Source organism: Pimephales promelas, chromosome 20 (genome assembly GCF_988280905.1).
Source record: "Pimephales promelas chromosome 20, fPimPro1.hap1.1, whole genome shotgun sequence".
Lineage (NCBI taxonomy): Eukaryota > Metazoa > Chordata > Actinopteri > Cypriniformes > Leuciscidae > Pimephales > Pimephales promelas.
In genome coordinates, this window is record NC_142788.1 from 17,870,418 (window position 1) to 17,889,808 (window position 19,391).

Consider the following 19,391-nt stretch of genomic DNA (forward strand, 5'->3'; position numbering starts at 1 on the left):
TCATATCCACTGGCAGAATGTTTTCTGCATGAATTTATTTAGTTTCTCTCTCTCTCTCTCTCTCATCCTATCTTTTTTTCCCTTCTCTAGCGCAAGCTGAGTGAAATTGGAGTCTTGTGCATGTGTTAATGAAACATAGCAGGTTTCTCAGGTCACTCAAATACATATGTAAATTTCACATTCAACATCTCCAATGGCTCTAGATGGAAAATAGTTTTTCAGAGGGTCTGTCGTTAAACCGTATGTGGGGGAAAACTGAAAATTATTAGGAATGATTTAATTATGATCTCCACAAGGCACGTTTCAGCACTGGGTTTCAGAGAATTTTAATATCTGTTATATGCATTAATGTTATTATTTGGATGGCAAATGCCTTTTGTAATTTTTTCGCGAATGAGAACAAGGCTATAATGTTGCAAAGTTTTTTTTGCTGTCTACTTTGCTGTCTGTCTCTTGTTTTTGTCTTTTTTTCCATTCATTTTACTATACATGGCGTGTATATGGTCCAAACAGTCTAATTTCTCAGACTCCTTCCTTTCCTTTTGTTTATTTTCTTCATTTCAGCATCTATTTCACTCTCTCTTCTCTTTTACACAAAGGGATTCTTATTCTCTTGCATAGATGAAAGGCTGTAAAAGACAATGAAAGCACAACATAAATTCAAGAGTGTTTGTGTGTGTGTGAGAGAGAAAGTGAGCTGTTGCATCCTGAAAAATACGGGATATTAGAGAATGTGATTTGCATTTATCTCACGGGGGCAGCGCAAGGAGATGAGCATTTAAGCGAAGCCAATACACTCATAGCATTGTGGGTGACTTAACTGTTAGATGGAAAATACTATTACCTTTTAATATTAATTTAGCATCTCTAAAAAAAAGAAGCTGATTGCATGTATGAATGAGGAAATCCTAATTATAGATTTATTTATATCTAATTATATTTAATTATATCTATTAAAAGTGCTTGAACAATATGAACGTAAATTTCTACAAGTATTATTTTCATAAAACGTATTTAAAACGAAAAGGCATACTTTTCTCAGTGTTTACATGTTTCTAAACAAGGAACAATGCATTTGACAGATTAGTAATCACAACATTTTTTTCTTTTGTCAAATCAACTTAAATAATTGATTTAGTTCAGATAACATATGATTTTGAGTTTCTGATGATTAAATCATTCTCCTTCATTGTATTAACTCGCTTTTTCCATTTCAATGAACTTAAAATTTTAAGGCAACCAGGTTACTTAGTTTTTTAAGTTAAACCGACAATATTTTTTACAGTATGGGAACAGAAAAAAAAAATAGTTTAGCTCACCAAAAGACTCAAAGTTTCACTAAGGAGTCAGGGAATATATAATAAACAGGCCTGGATGACATTTGTGGATATTGCATTTGGTGTGTTGATTTTTGGTGTGGATGGATTTGAACATGGTAAACTTAGCTAAAATATTTTGTAAACAGAAATGTAAAAGGTCTAGACTGATGGATTGGACTGGAGGAGATTTTCTGTATGATCATGAACGTGAACCTCTGTGTGAGATCACTTTTCTTTAAAATGAGCAATCTAGCTATTTTAGTTATTTTATTTTAGGGTCATACAGTGAGTAAGTGTGTGTGCAGGGTCAGTGGGTATTAACAGAAAACTTCCAACAATTATGAACCTGCTCAAAACACAATGGATCGGGGAGGTCAGCTTTGTGCACATGCTTCCTGTTAGCTCCAGATGCCAGTCTGACAGGTGTGAAGTTATGATTAATACTACAGCCTCGCAAAAACTACAACTGCCACTCACACTGCCCACTCCTGAGTTAATGACAGACTTTTGTACGCTTGTCTCATTGTTTAGGATTTTCTATGTAAATCTACAAGTTTTACAGTTTCTGGGATGTGGTTTTATAACATCAGAGAGTTTTTTTTCACCTCTGTATCCTTCCCTCCCCCTCCCTAACCATCCTTAGCGATGGAGTCCCCAGCTGGCTGACACTAACTGCCCCGTTCTCTCGCCTCAGACTCCAGCTGAGAGCTATTTCACTATTTATTTACATGTAATTATCCCTATGAGGAGCAGATATTAACTCTGTCAAGAACAATTTGACTTGACATTCTTCATAGGCCTGCTCCCTGCTGTTTTTAGCAAACAAACACCCCCCTCCTCCCGCCTCCTATGCCAACTCTCCACCTTGCATTATTCTTGGACGGCGTCAGCGGCTGCCGAGCCGCTCCTTGTGAAATCATTTAAAGCAGACGTTTCATTTGGCAGAAGCGGAGGCGGCGGCAGCGCGAGGCGTGAAAAGATCGGCGGGTGGGATGAGAGGTCAGAGGGGGATGTTTCTTTCCTTGTGACTGAATCTATCTCACACATCCGCAAACACTGAATAAAATAATCAGATTGCACCTCACACTTTTTCCTATATCAGCTCATTAACCTTTGGTTAACTCCAGGCCTTGTAGCACTTTGGGACATTTAGGGTCCAGTAGTACTGAAAAGCCTTGTCCGTATTACACTAGAGTGAGTTTAACAGTGATTGTTGTGCAAGATCTTTCAACTAAATAAAATAAAAAATAAAACTAAGGGTTGTATATAGTGACACTGGGCAGAGAACCAGGCCTTCATTTTAAAAGAAATAGTACCAGACAGAATCTGAAGAATTCTTACAAGTTTTCTGTGCTGATTTGAGGGGAGAATATGTCAAATTTTGCGGAATGCATGTAAACCTGGTAAAATTAAGTTGTAAATACCACTTTCTATCATTCTAAATACTAAATATAATAAACAAACATGCAAGGGTTAGATGATATCGAGAACATATTTAATGAAACGTAACCATTTTAAGAAATTCTCCTGAGCATTTTGTTGCTTTACATCATGCATAATAATATAATAATTTAGTCTGCACCTATTGGCCATGTGGTAACACTTTACAATGAGTAGTTAACAGTTAGCATTAACTTACAATGAAATACTTCTAAAGTATTAATTTCAACATTTACTATAAAATCAAAAGCTGTCTCTGTTAATGTTACGGACCTGTGCACACATGAACTAACAGAGATCAGTTGGATTTTACCTACATTTTGTATTAACCAACATTAACACAGATGAATAATACTATAACAAATGTATTGCTCATATCAGTTCATCTGTTAATGCATTAACTATCGTTAACAAATGGGATGCCATTGTAAATTTTAACACACCATGCTTGTTTTATGTAAGTGATTTATCGTATTGGTATGCTATAATGTTCTCTCAGAGCCCTGAGTTACTATACAGGGTTAAAAGAGCCATATGCATAATATTTCCTAAAGATAACGTGTTGCGAGAAGTGACAGCTTGTCTGGTTGCACGCTAATCGTTCTCATCTGGGCCCAGCTTGTCAATGCCCACTTTCTGTCAGTGTCAATCACATGCCTAATTTGAAACAATTAAAGACTCCCCAGCCACCTCACCCTCCGCTTCCACTCTATATCACAGTCAAACGCCCACCCCCACCCTCTCCGCTTTTGGCCGACTCTTCTTTTCACTTTCAATTAATGTGCTGTGGCCAATTAACGCAGTGACATCGAGCCAGGACAGGAAATCATCTATGTCATCTGCTCCCTGCCACTAGGGGAGAGAGAGATCCCACAAAGGTCCCGCTGTAAATAGACGGGTCTTCTAATTACCACCTCTGCCTCCAGCCGTGCCAAAACCACTAATTGATTTTATGCATAGTGTTTATTTCAGAAATGGCCATTTTGTCTCTCAAGTGGGGGTCTTGGGTTATTGTGTCTCAGGCTGCTCATCTTTCTGATGTCATGATGGTCTGATTCTGCTGTGTGAGAGCATGCACATGTTTAGAAGTGTCTCCCTTATTAATGTTGGGGATGATATACGGAAACAAATATATATTGCATGATTAGCCCCTTGCATTGTTGATATCTCGAGGCTTTACATTGAACAATATCACAGAAGACACTTTATATAGAGTATTTATAATGGTTAATGCATGTTTAAACGTGATTGGTGTAATTTCTGGAATTGCAATCTGTTTGTTAGAGTGTCCTGAGTGGATTCGACATATACTACCACTTTAAAAAATGTATTGTTACAACATATTTCTATTTCAAATAAATGCTGTTCTTTGGAACATTTTATACAAAAAAAAAATCCTAAAATGTATCATTGTTACCACAAAAGTATTAAGCAGTGCAACCGTTTTCAACATTGATATTATGAAATGTTTCTTGAGCAGTAAATCATCATATTAGAATGATTTCTGAAGGATCATGTAACTCAAATAAATGCAGATACTTTTTTTCAAATACATTATAGAAATTGTACTGACCCAAAACTTGAACGATAGTGTAAAAATATTGTCCTCTGGCGTGAATTTGGAGAAAAGACATTTGTATTTTACATTATTTTTAAATTGTTATTAGGGCTTTCAAACGATTAATCGCGATTAATCGCATCCAAAATTTTGTGTTTACATAATATATGTGGGTGCAATGTGTATAATTATTTCATATATATAAATACACACACATGCTTGTATATAAGAAATATTTTCATGTTTATACTGTATATAGATTTATATATATAATTTATATTATATATAAATATAAATATTTTATATATAAATAATATTTTTATATATAAAAAATAATATATATATATATATATATATATATACAAAATAATTATACACAGTGCACCCACATATATTATGTAAACACAAACTTTTATTTTAGATGCGATTAATCGTTTGACAGCCCTAATTGTTATATTTTGTGTTAAATTAACTATTATTATTATTATTATTATTATTATATTTTTACAATTCTGTTTGGTTTCACTTTCACACAGAAAGGCACACTTTGCCTTTAACTAATCAGCACTGAGTCATGATTGTGTTTCCCAAATCTGGGTGGAATTGCATCACTCATCACAGGATTCTGGAACTACCACGCTCAAATGTCCACATTTCCATTTAAGCATTTGCCTGTTTGCTATCTTGCCTCTTGACATTGTTTGCTAGTTGATTCTGGCATTGTGGGTGTTGGGATGTTTGAGGATTATGTTTTTTCTCTGGAAAGCGACTTCCCGACAAAGAATGGCAGTGCTTCTTTAATTACGGTGGCATTGCATCATATTGCCCCTGAAATGTAATGCCGAAGTCGCTGAGTGTTTTTATACTCGTGTCACTCAAGAGAACATTGTGCTCTGTTTCCTAATCCTCAAATCCAATATCATTTTTGGAAGTAATGCCTTTTTTTATGCATGTACTGTATTCATACCGCATACATCTCCCTTAAACCAGTTCATTTACTACAGCTGATCTATGTAAGTATGATATTAAGGTCTAGAAGGGTAGGACATGTAACCTTTAGCTGTGCAAGATAGCCTTATGACATCAACCCTTGTAATTCCAGCTTCCTGTACAGGTGACATTTTCCCAACATGCCTGTGTATATTCCAGTAAAATGAGAGCCGCTCTCTTACACACCAGCAAATCCAGTCTTGGACAGATTAAGCGGAGTGTGAATGTGCGTAAAAAGAGAGATTTTGTGTGTGTGCAGGGCTGAGTTAGCTGGCACATAGACACACACTGTCCTCCTAGAGTCTCCACCCACATTTGTCCTTCTGTGCTCTCTCTCTCTCTCTCTCTATCTCTCTCTCTGAGCAGGTGGACAGGCCAGATTCTGGGCTGTATTGTCAGGGATTCTGAATCTCTTTTTATGCTATTATTTATGCTATTATTATGCTATTAACTCACCTATAAAAAACTACAGCATAACACTTGTTATTCTCTGACAAATCAGGTTACGGGAGTATTTTGGTTTAAATACAACATATAATCTTTTGACAACTGGAAGCTTACTGTTGATTATCACAGAAAGCAACTTCCTTTGATTGTAAAAATACAAAAACAGATTTTTTTTTATAAATTATATTTTATATTATATACGTGTAATATATATGATACACTCTGTATTAATATATGATGAAATGTCAACACAGATTTGGACAAAAAATGGTGTAGGATACAATGTAGAAATTGCAAGTAAATTTCACAAATAATTACAGTAAAAATTTAAATAGCAACAAAACCCATTGAATCACATGTGATATAGAAACAATTACAACTAGTATTTTCTCGTAAAAGAATACTCCAATAATTTTGGATATATTTAACATCAAAATGTATATATTTGTTTTTTTTTTTTTACAATGTATATTTAATTTTTTTATATATATATTTGAAGTATTTATTTATAGATTTTCAGTCAGTTATTTTCTATGGGCATTTTTAACCTTTATTTAACATGGAACAGAGGGTTAAAATCTTGTAACATTATATTGTACCATTTTTCCAGCAAGCCCTAAAACTCAATAAATTACAGTGGTTTATGTAGTGATTTAGCGATTACATTGTTAACAATGTACTGTTATTAAGCCGTCTGCGGTGGAAGTGTTTAGTTCCAGTTTTGTTAAATTAGCCTCTCTGTTTTCCCCCTTTTAGAGACCAAAATCACTGTCATCACACTTCAGTTTTGTTCCAGCTAAGCATGAGCCTGGTTGCATTTCGGCACAAAAAAAAAAAAATTCCAACAAAGAACCAAGTCACGTCAAACATTGACTCAGACAAAAAAATATAATTTGACAGTTAAGGAAATTATGGTAGTGTGAAAAGCTTTCCTTTTTATTGCCGCTTCACTGTTTGTTTATCTGAAAGGATGCACATTGTATCAATTTCCAGTTTTACATTTACACTGCTGCAGGCTAGAGGGCTCTGAAGTTGAGAGAATTAATTACTTTTTATTATTATTTATAAAGTAATCTATCTGTCGAGAGACAGAAAGTGAAGAGGAGCAAGGGAAAGGAGAAATGCCTGCAGCTATGTCCTTTAAACTGGATCCTGCCTGGCATTATCTGCACTAGCAGCTCTCACACAGACCGACAACAAATGAAAGCCTAGCTACTGGGGGGATGCTTCACAGAATGAAAGCGAGCGCACGAGTGAGAGAAAGAGGAAATAGTTGGGTGGGGGGGTTGAGGGTTGTGGGTTGTGGGGGGTTACTTTGAAAGGGCTCAAGAAAGTTAAGTGTGTCTCAGCCAGGGTGTACGTACTGTGTGCCTGTGTGTGCCGGGCTGGATTTCTCCTCTGGTGTTTGTTGGCCTGGAGAGTCGCACTGCCTGGGGATGTTGTTTGTCAGCCCGATTGATTGGCAAATATTCCAGCATCAGATACAAAAAAGGTTACACATGTGGAAAGGATATTGATTTTTACTTAGCAATGGTAGTATGGCAGGAAATAATAGATTACAACTCTGCGCTTGTAGTCTTACTCTTAAGTTATAACTGCAGGCAAGGTCATCCAAGTTATTATTAGTTATAATTTTTGCCCTTTAACAGAATCTTCGACAGATACTCAGTTTTTTTACACAATATAAAAAACGAATAGCACATTTGGCATATCATTTTCTCAAACCCTGATGCACATGGTATCCCAAATATACATTGAGATACATAAAAATGTTTATGTGGGCAAATGTACTATTATTTTATTATATATATATATATATATATATATATATATTTTTTTTACCATTTCATTTTATTTTCAAACTGAGGGCCAACGTTGTTTTCTATATATATGCTAATCGTCTAACTTGTATCCTGGAACATTTCATTTCATCCACTTCTTAAAGTACTTGAATTTGACTGTGTGAAAATGAAGTCCTGGAAAACCCTTGAAAACAGCAATATTCATGAAGGGGTACTTGACAAGTGCTTGACTTATTTAAATAAAAGATATATGACAAGATACAAAAACACAAATACAATATTTACATGCAAAACTAACGCTCCAGCCCCCATCAGACGTATGCTTGATACGAAGTATGCATAATAATAATATAAAATATTGTTTAATGAACAATAATAGCCATTATAAACTTTGTATTTAATATATATTACAAATTGAATTTTGGAGACCCAATATCTGTAATTTGACTTTAAAAAAAAATATAGTTTGATAAGGGCCATCTGTGATTGTAGCCCTTGAAAACCAAAAATCAGTGCTTGAAAAGTCCTTGAAAGTCCTGCAATTTAATTTGACAGTATCTGCGCAAACCCTGAAAAAAAGAAAAGAAAAAAGCTTTTAATTGAGCTCGGCGATTGCCTTGACAGAATCGTGGCTGAGAAACGAGCCCTTTCTAAAACAGAGCCAGACTCTGTCGTTTCAAGCCCTTCTGTTTTGCGGTTGTCCCACTGTGAGTGCAGTAGCCCATGTAAAGAGTTCACAGGCAGTCCTGCTGTTTGTTAGTGTTTGTGTTGTGGCTCCATGTGCACTTTAAGTTGAATGTCCTAATTACAGCTGGCTGGGCGCAGCGGTTTAAGGGAGGCCTCTCTCCGCGGTGCACTGTGCGGCGAGAGGATTGAGCTGACAATAGCCTCACCACGTGCTGCCTCTCGTGATAAAAGCCAGGCTCTACCTCTCACCGGGCTGGAATATTCTCCGTTTGCCACTTTAATTGATGTCAATAAGGTTATGCTAAATTTGAAGATTTGAATAATTTGTCTTCCAGCACAATAATGGCATCACCCAGGCTACAGGCTGCTTAAGCGAAGGGCTGAATGGAGGTGTCAGGCACCCGGCGCTCTCCCACCTCTCTGCCCACATTCTGGGCTGACACCCCTTGTGTTAGCGTCCCCCGCTCATCTGATTAAAACTCCACTCCTGGGGAGATGCTGAACTTACATAGGCTCAAGCTTTACTATTAGCTCAAATTACCTCATATTACAGTGAAACGTCAGTATTTGGGGAATATAGAGGATTACAGAATTGCACGACTTCATTGCGGAGTGCTGGAAATTCTTGTTATTCCTAGTTTAAATGAGCTGAGGTATAGATGTAAAAAAGATTAAGAGCATTACACATAATAAATGTGGGTATTATTTAGTCTATTTTCTTGACCTAAACCAATTTGCTGTTATTTTTTTCCCAAAACACAAAATGAAAATCTTCATCCAGCACTTTCCGCACACAAAATTTCTATGGACACGGTGACTGTCGTGATTGGATGTCACACTTTTTTTTTAATATAAAACAAATAGCAATATATTCAAAATGTAAAATATATTTAATCTACCCAATTTTTAATTCAGCTAAGAGGTCACGCCATGAAGTATCGATCTTCTACTGGTCACACGTCTTCTTGTGATGCGAATTCGCAGGTCAGATTTCACCAAAGTTGAACTTTGGAATTCGACACTTTTCGCGTGAGCTTGCGTTTCCAAACTGAAGCATTCGCATGTGTATGAATGGAAGTCGATGGAACAAAATGTGTAGTGTGACTGCCCCAGTGTGTTTAAAGTGACCACATCTGTCAATCATTCACATCACATTTAAATTTCACAGACACTATATTCTTTTTCCATTATTATATATTCTCTAAGTCTTTTTTAAGTCATATAATAGCTTTTAAACTGAGTCATATGAACACCTTTATGATGTTTTTTCGTTTCTTTTTTGGAAGCTCCAAAAGCATAACGTTTCCATTTGTCTCAGGCACTATGTCCCAAGGCGTATAATAGCTTTATGTGATGAACACAATTTGTGATAATTTGTTAAACCAGACATGGCACCTATGGGGAAGGTTGGATGTCAGTGCTTGTCTAATGATTAAATGTCATTGATGTTTCATTGATAAAGACAAATAAGACATTACTTGTAATTTAAAGTCGACTCATGATAAAACTGAAGTAGAGACCGATCTTTTCTTTTGTGTTGTATATTGTGTAGTATATCTGAATGAAATGGATTATAAGAAAAGTGAAAAATTTGGTGACATGGTTTAATCCATCGGTTGTTGATTGGATGGAGGCAGATCTGAAAGTGAGCTGGGAAAGAAAAGGGCGGGGTTTAAACAATGGGTTTACTGCAAGATCTGACATTTTGATGAAAATTTACGAGACAAATGTGAAAAATATAAGATACCTGCATTGATGAAATGTTTACAATAGAAAATATATTGGTTGAATTTCATTTCATACCGACTTGAGTTTCATTTAAAACTGCATCCAACACATTCAACACAATAGTGCTGCATTCAGACCTGAGCATTTCATTTAACGGTTAGAGCTGAATATAATCAGACCTCAATTAAGCGCCTGTTAAGTCTGTCTCCCCTCCATCTGCCCATTCAGCCCCCTGTCGGGCAGGCGGTTTGCCCCTGACCCATCGCCCCGTGTCCAGGGTCAAACACCAGCGCTCAGCGGTGTGACAGCCCGCCATGTGCTGCCCCGTTAATTAACACATTTCCCTCTCTCTCCTTTATCACAGGAAGTCTTCTTGGCCTGCTCATATCATATATCACATGCGCCACAACTGAGAAGAGGGACTTTCCGCACTCAAATAGTCCAACATGCACTGTTTCAAGTGCCCTTTTATGTATTTAATATGTTTCAAGTGCTCCATATTTTCCTGGAAGCTTTGGGAGGATATTAGTCTAAATTCACTTATCTGTTTAGGCCATGCGTCTGAGCATGTATGCACACTGGTGGGTTGTTTCCTTGCGTTGGTACATTGGTTTATTTCCCAATGTGCAGCTGACTATTCTGGAGTCCTCTGTCAACTCCTGGGTTGTATCAGACTTCAACAAATAGCCCATGGATGTTGTTTTGAGCGGTGCATGTGGGCTTGATTTCGCTCGCAGCAGCTCTGTGATGGGCTAATTGGTTTAGCAGGTTGGGTCCTGAGACGGCCAAAGGGCAGTGGGGCGTAGCGAGCCACAACGTGAACCTGATGTTCAGGAGGATGCTTTGTTTCAGTCTGCGGATGGGGAGCATGTGGCAGGCAGAGCAACCTCCTTTCACACACACTCCCCCCCCCCTGTCTCCACCCCTTATATCCTTTTTTTTTTTTTTTTTTTTTTTGTGAATAGGTGCGTGTGAATAGGTGTGTGTTTGTATGTCTAAATATATAAATGTGATTAATGTAGTTTTATTTAGTTCAGTTTGTTAGTTAATCATTTATTGTCTCCCTTAGAATAAATTTGTCTTAAACACCAGAGAGCAGGACAATCGAGAAAGCACGTCAACACCCAACAGTCACACATCCATACTAACACACATAACATTTCCAAATGGCATATATCAGTCGTTTCACAATTGTAATATTACACTATAACTACAAATAAGACATTACACAATACCCCAAACACACCAATATTGACTTATTGTTCAATAATTTAATTGATAATGGAATAAGAGACAATTTATACCCATTCAACTGATAGGTTGGTACCGTATATCTCCTATCCAATGGCATCAGCGCCAAGTTAGGAGTTGCTGAAAATTCAGCTTTGCCATCACAGGAAATTACATTTTAAAAGAGAAATTATTTTAAATTATTGTAATATTTGAAAATATGACCGTTTTTACTATATTTTGATCAAATAAATGCAGCTTTGGTGCATTAGGCTTCTTTAAAAATACTGAATGATTCCCAAATTTGGGATGGTGGTAGAAAATATTAAAATATCACTATAGTTATTATACAGTACTATTGCACAGTTTACCGGGTTACATTTTGCTGTACGCAATATTACATGAAACAAGGACAGATCTTGTCAAGTGTCTAATCTCCCAATCTCTGGGGGCATCTACTGTAATATGAGTGTTTATTATTTTAATCATTCATGAGGGTTGAGACTGTGGGATGGCTGAAGGCTCCAGATTAAACTCACCCTGGGAGCTTGTTATAAATAAAAGCCTTAGGATAGACAATCCTGGCACTCTCTGAACACCCCCCTCTACCACCCAGCCCTACACTGGTCCCTTCTGTCTCTGTTATTTAGGCTGACACTGTTTTCAGGCTGGTAAATGCTCCCTTGGGATGCAGGAAAAGGGTCGTTGTGAAGATGTTTAACCCCTATCAGGAATGAGGCCTTGAACTTTTGAGTGACATGCAGGGACCAACAATGATTTGTGACAGATTTATTGCCTTTATGAAGTGTTTTCCATGTGTTTTTACTGATCCTGCCTCTTGTTCTTTTAACCCACCAGGTGATGAGTATCCTCAGCAACCCCAGTGCCGTGGCCCCTCAGTCCCAGCATGAGTTCTCCATATCCCCCCTGCACAGCGGCCTGGAGGCCTCCAACCCCATCTCAGCCAGCTGTAGCCAGCGCTCCGAGCCTATCAAGACCGCCGACAGCCTCACCTCCACCCAGTCCTACTGCCACCCTACGTACAGCACCACCAGCTACACCGTGGACCCCGTCACTGCAGGCTACCAATACAGTCAGTACGGCCAGAGTAAGTGCCTCTCTAATCTTTCCTTAAAATGCTTTTTTGTCATATTTACCCCCACAGCTCCATCGGTAGGACTTTTAGTCCTCGTTTGTAAGTTGCTTTAGATAAAATAAGCATCAGCTAAATTAATAAATCTAAATGCAAGTTACCCCTTCATTGACAACAAACCTAAAATGTGTCCCTTTAAACTCCAAGTAGTAACTTATTTTGAATATTATACTGCAGTGATTTCTCTTAACCATGGTGCCGAGACCAACTATGGGGGCAAGGAAAACTTCTAAATGGACTTTAAGATGACATGATCATGACAACATCTAAAAATCAAGCTGTAAACGGAAATTCTATTGTTGTTCCTTCAACAATTGGGATTAAAATGTTTTTTGTTTTTTTTTGTTGGTTTAACTTAAAAGTAAGTTAAATAGTTGCCTTAAAATGTTTTGTTTCAATGAACTCAGATGTTGATACAAAGACAGAGATTGGTTTAATCAACAGAAACTCAAAATATTATGTTATATGAACAATATTAGTTCATTTAAGTTGATTTGACAAAAATTATAATGAAAGTATTTTTGCAGTGTCAGGTCTTGGATATAAACTGAATATACAGTATGAGGGAATTTTAAAAGTGTGTAATCACGGGAATCTAGTTACGAATATCAATGTAAATGTAAATCTTTATAATAAATATATATTTTTTCTAGTTATGTCAAGCTTAAAATAAATTTTCAGGTAGTTTTCTATAAAAAAATCTAGAATTACTAGAAAAATTCACTGGTAATAAAGCATGTACCCTGAAGAACATTTATTTTCGGTACTTTTAGTTTCTGTAAATAAAAATATTTGAATGAAAAAGCATAAGTACCAAGAGTATCTTGGGGTCTTTTGAATTTCGTCTTTGACAGTGGAAGTCAAAAAGGTTGTGAACTGCAGTTATACTGGATTTACTTCCATAAAATAACTTAATTTGTTAAGGTTAAACAAGAAAAAAAGAAGAAAGAAATTGCAAAAAAGTATTATTAACTTTTAAACCCGGGACCATTTTTAAGATTTTTATTTTTAGCTTAATATCCTAACCACTAAATATCTTAGCGGTAAAGCTCCAAAATCTCCCCCACAAAATTCTAAATAAAAGTGGTCCATACAACTTGTGCATAAGTATAAGTATTTTAAAGCCAAACAATAGCTTTGTTTGAAAAATAGACTGAAATTTATCAAATGAAATTATGCACCTTAGATCATGAGAGTTCATGAGAAAAGTAACAGATTTTTCAATGAATCTGTTAATCAGTTACGAAACTGACATGAACGATTCGTTCATTAATTAAGCAGATCTGGTTCTCGAGTTCAATTCACTGACTTAAAATGTAGATCTGTTCCTATAGACAAAGCTAACATATAACATAAGAAGACTTGCAGTATAATGTGTCATGAACCACTTTTATGGTTTCACTTTCTATTACATGGAAAACTGTACCATGTAAGATCCATTAAATCATATACAATCAGTTTATATTCAAGTCAAGTCAAGTACAGAAATTTGGTTTAACTGTTCCTTTAAATGCTCCATGATGTGCGAAATCACTGATTTAGCCCAACCTGTCTAATATTTTATTGAAATTCGTGAGACAGCTTAGGGGCGCACTTTGTAGAGGCGCGTGTTTGCTGTGACCGTCAGTGTCAGAGAGCAGATTCTGGGCTTCTCTTAGGGAAGGTAAAGATTCAGTCTGAGCGGGATTTAAGCAGTAAACGGTGCTGACAGGAAAGGAAGGCTTCCTGAGGGAGAGAGGTTAAACGAGCTGTGATTACTCTCTCTGCTAGCTGTCAGCACCAGTGTCTCCAGTACAGACAGCTAGCCCACCCACAGGTATGCGGCAGCTACCGTACGCGCCGCCGTTCCCTGACAGCTTCCTTTTTTGCTCTTGCTTATAGACGCTAACGTGGGGCGCTTACTGTCACGCTGACAGATGTCTGGCACCGTCCGCACGCACCCCTCGCTCTGCCCCGCCTCAACACTTCTGCTAATGATGAATAAAGGAAGGAGAGGTTCAAATAACACCTCCTCGACTGGGGTAATCAAAGGGCCTCCGACCAAAAAACATCAGAGAGACTTGACATCCCAGAAGCTAATGCCAGTGAGCTAATGCTCACCCTCAGAAGCTTTTTTATATCCATTAGTCATAGACGTCTCCGTCGTGATGCATTTTGTCATTGTTGTTGACATTTTTGATCAAATGATCACTGTGTTTACCACTTGTCGGAAAGTGGCTGTGTTCGTGATGCCAACTCCAAAAAAAAACAACCAAAAAAAAAAAAACACGCAAGTTGTGGAAAGTCAATCCTGTCAGTTTCAAAATGCAAAGCCCTCAGGTTTAACCTCCTCCGCTCGACGGTTTCTACTTTTAATTTTTTCCATTTCGGCTTTGAGGATGTAGGTGGGAAAGGTCTATGCAAATAATTACCTGAAGGTTACAGCTTGCGCTGTGCTAACTTAATAAGTTAGCCAATTCCAGTTGGACTCAGCGAGGGTTGCTTTTCTGTTTTAAAAGGGAAGTGGCTAGAGGGGTTAATTGGAGCTTCCACGGTTTGTGCGCCGCACCACTTCCATCCTGTCCTTGGTATGTCCTCGCAACCCCAAACCCGATTCACTTGTCTTTTTCCACCAATCAAACGTCCCTGATGTCTTTAGCTTGTGTATTTAAATTGAAGCAGTGTGAGATGGGAGGCAGATCAATGCCGAGGTCCTGGGTTGCGAGCGGGACTCGGGGTGCCCTCTGACCCTGGATTAGCCCGCGGGATAGAGTCGACACGTGCTCCTGATAAAGATCTCCCAGTAAAGCCAGACTCCAGATCAATCCAATGAGAGTCATGCCCTCAGGTGATATGTTAGTCACACCATTTTGTCTGCTACACCTATCTGGTGGGAATCTCTTCACTCTTTCTGCTGTCTCTCCCCTCTCTCTGTTGCATTTTGAGCAGCCGTATACAGATACTAATCTCGATCAACAGAAACCATTTTCACAGGCGTAGAAAATCGAGTGGACTCATTATCTAAATCTACTCAGTACAGCTGAAAAAGTTTTAGCTACATCAACTAAACAGAACTTTGAAAAGGCTGGTTTTGCATTTATTTATTTACGCGTTGTTTATGGGTGGCATTTTTAAAAGAAAGATGGATAGATGGAATAGACTGGCATGTCGCAACGGGATGTTATATGATGGAAAGTGTGGAATTCTGAGAACAGGGATGACAGACATAATGAGGAATGTGCTGAGGAATACTCACTATGACAGGAATGAGTGACAGTGGGGAACAGGTGCTCCGTGTCTCTGGAATCAGCAGCGTGTTCATGAGAGTGATGCGAAACTCAACTCAACCCAAAACTAAACCCATCCTAGTTTGTTAAAGATGTCCAAGATTTCAATTTGGATTTAATATTTTCCTAAATGTAATCATCATTTTCAAAAAAAGTTTTAAAAGATCTAAAAATGAAAATATTAGTTCGCTAATATGATACACTGACGATGTCTGAGTCGATGTAACATTTGTATTCATTGTTTCATTTTAATTTAGATTCAAAGGCTCTAAAAATGTCCAGTGGTACAACTCTAAATTTAAAAGTAATATAATATTTTCTTAACCTTAAATCATGTTTTTTTTTTTTTAAATATTTTTTATTCATTAAGTTTTTAAAAGTTAAAAATGTCATATCTCTAAGAAATGAACGAGTTGTTTTGGCCTCTTTGTGCAGCTGCGGTGGATTACCTGGCTAAGAATGTGAGCTTGTCCACGCAGAGAAGGATGAAGCTCGGAGAGCACTCGGCTGTGCTCGGACTGCTACAGGTGGAGACGGGACAGGCGTATTGATGGATCTCGAACTGAACATCCACCCACGTGTTTCACCAGCATCCCTCCATTCTTTCTGCACCGCCCATCTGACTAGGAGTGAACGAGACCAAGAGAAATTAAAACAACACAGGCAGCCCTAGACTTTCTACTTATAGCAGTGTGAATACAAAAGCCATTCCTCATTAAAAAAAAAAAAAAGAGACACTATTGTGCCGCATCTCCTTATTCGTCCCGATCCTTTCTCTCTTTCACAACAAAGAGACCCTTTCAGGGCTTCAGAAAGAAGCTGAGGGAAAAATGAGCATCAATTGTCTGATCCCAAATCACTAAAGCCCTGCCTGTCGGCATCCAGTGTTAGCACACATAGGTTACCGCTTGCCCATTCCAAACTGTTCGGACCATGTTGTTTATAGAACTGAAAATGATGGTATTATAATTATATTTGTTATTATAAATGTGGTTGTTCCTATTGCTGTTGCATTTACTATTGTAATTACTCTTTGTTTACATGTTTCATTTTTTCCCCTCATGTTTAGTTCCTGTTTCTATTTTGACCACAAGGCCTTGCTCTGCAACATTACATTTCTGATGGATATACACTGGCAGGCTGTTTGCAAAACGAACGTATACGATTGGTTCATTTAGATCTTAAACCTTACATTCCACAAAACCTGGGCTAGTTATTGGAGCAGCCTTGAAATGGGGTTAAACAGCAGTCTGTGACCTGCTCTATATGGGTAAATTATCAGTGTTATTTATGATCATTTCGTCTTAAAAACATACATTGTTTGGAATATGATGACCAAATGACAAAAATACTGTTTTTCACAGACTAAATTATTCTTTGTGGTCACTTTAATTACCATTATAAAAAGCCCTGATGGGCAAGTACCATTTTTAGCATTTTATGGCTTTTTATATACTTTCCCATATGCTTCTTGGCTATTCATGGAAAGATATAGCTTGCAATTTATCAAAGAACTTAAAAGCAATCTGATATTAGCCATCTAAAGGCTGAAGGCGATTTGTAAATTCATGTTTCAGATATTTTGAAGGGGGATGTACTAAATTGGTAGCACTTTTTTTTATTCATGAGGAACTTAATTTGTCTCTGTGGTCACTGTAAAATTATGGACTGAAACTGTACAATGGGAATCAATAGAGAGAAATTAACTTTTAAGTCTTATGGCAGGTTACGTTTCAGAAGTGTGAAGGTCTCTGAATAACTGTCTTAAGAAATTTCCAAGCTATAATAATGAGAGATGGAATATATGACCACATTTATGGATCTGTGTTTACATTTAATGTTAGCCACAATGGCTCCTTATTCCACCTTTCCTCGGCTGTGTTTTAAACCTCAGAGATGATTTCTGTGGCTAACATGAGCTGAAACTGAACTGTCACTACAGACGTGCCCTAAAATGCCATACACATTCAGGACAATATTGATACATGAACACATGACCATGTGCCAACAGGACATTTCCATTTTAACACTTAAACTATTTTGTAGGAAATAAAAAAGACAAAAAAGAAGTGTGAAAAAAAAGTCATGTTTTTAGTGTATAGCATTCATTTCTGCAATCATTAATCTATCTTTGGGATATTTAAAGCACTATCTGACTAGGCGATACACATTTCCAAAATATCGTTTGAAACTCAGTTGCTCTTTATTCTTTCGTTGTTTACTTTTTTATGCATTTTCCTTTCCGTTCAGCATGTGTGTATATTATCATGGCATAATTTATTCAGCTGTATGAAATACTAGCGTAGTGGGAACTTGTATTGGCATTTACTACCTTCAGCCTGTTGGTGTCTTTACTGTAGCACTGGCATATCTGTTATGGATTAAAGCTCAAAAAAGTGGACAAAGAAACACAGACTGCTTCTTTCTTTCTCATCACCCTCTACAAAAGTCAAATATGCTATATTAATATATGGTAACACTTTGTAATAACTACACGCTAATAATCATTAGTTAAGCATGAGTAATTCATCATTCATAAAGCATTAATAGACATTAATAAGCAGTTCATAAATACAGCTATAAATGCTTTCTTCTTGATTTAAAAGCATATCTATAATTTGTTTAATAATTGTATTTTCATCCTTTATTAATGATCAATTTATCATTTCTAAATGAAGAATTGCATTTTTTATGAGCCAGTTATTTAAGAGTTTTCAGTGGTTCATACGATTACTTAGAGCGAGTAAGTAAATGATTAATAAACTATTTAAATGTACATTCATACATCTTATTATTCAGACATATAGTGATGGTTACTTAATGTGTTAATAAATGCTTTATTAACATGTATTAATGCTGTAATTAAGGGTTAATTTGGGTAGTTATAAAGCATTTAGTAGTGGTCAGTTAACTATGTTCGTGAGCTCATCTAAAGTGAGGACTAGTTATGCCTTGTAAAGCATTTTTAAAGGCTGTTAAATATTTCTATGTTCTGTATCACTGCGTTGTGTTTGTTACATTTTACTGTTTAGAAGATTGACGAGTCTTTAAATCACCTTTATAAATGATTTACAAAGCATGAATAGTCCTCACTTTAGATTAGCTCACAAAAATAGTTAACTAACCACTACTAAATGCTTTATAACTACCTGTATTTACTACATTTACTTACACTTTCTAAGTGATCTTATGAATGACTGACAACTCTTAAACAACTGGTTTGTAAATAATGCTATACTTAATTTAGAAATTATTAATTGATCATTAACAAAGTATGAAAATGCAATCATTAAACGCATCATAGATATGCTTATAAATCAAGAAAAAAACATGTATAGCTGTATTTATAAACTGCATATTAATGTCTATTAATGTTTTATAAATGATGAATTAACTGTTTACTCATGCTTAACTCATGATTAATAGTGTGCAGTTATTATAAAGTGTTACCTAATATGTTACTGTTTAATAATATTTTTTTAAAAAGTGTGCATTTTAGTTCACTCAGTGATTATATATATGGTTAGAAGTAGCATGTACGCTTGCTTTACCATCTACTAAATTTACGAAGAGCTTTTTAATCTGTAAATGTTCATTTTCTGTAATACTTAAAACATGAAAATCTATTGGCATTTATCACATACACTATTTTCATTGCTTTGATGTCGCTGTCAGCTATAATCATGATTTAATCCCCATCTTAACAATGCTGTATTTTTAAAGCCACTTTGAAGTCAAGAGCATCATGACAGTTGTGGTGATTTAAGATAC

At 36.6% G+C, this 19,391-nt stretch overlaps 1 protein-coding gene across 3 annotated transcripts in view; it reads left to right on the plus strand.

Annotated features, from left to right (window-relative positions):
* Window positions 1-18,029, plus strand: part of pax7b (paired box 7b) — a 58,623-nt gene extending 40,594 nt beyond the window's left edge. For all 3 annotated transcript variants that reach the window (XM_089124284.1, XM_039653137.2, XM_039653138.2), the window contains exons 8-9: window positions 12,060-12,309; window positions 16,056-18,029. In XM_089124284.1, the coding sequence (XP_088980410.1) occupies window positions 12,060-12,309; window positions 16,056-16,171 (366 nt within the window). In that variant the 3' untranslated portion in view covers window positions 16,172-18,029. The remainder of the gene's footprint in view (window positions 1-12,059; window positions 12,310-16,055) is intronic.
* The last annotated feature ends 1,362 nt before the right edge of the window (window positions 18,030-19,391 follow it).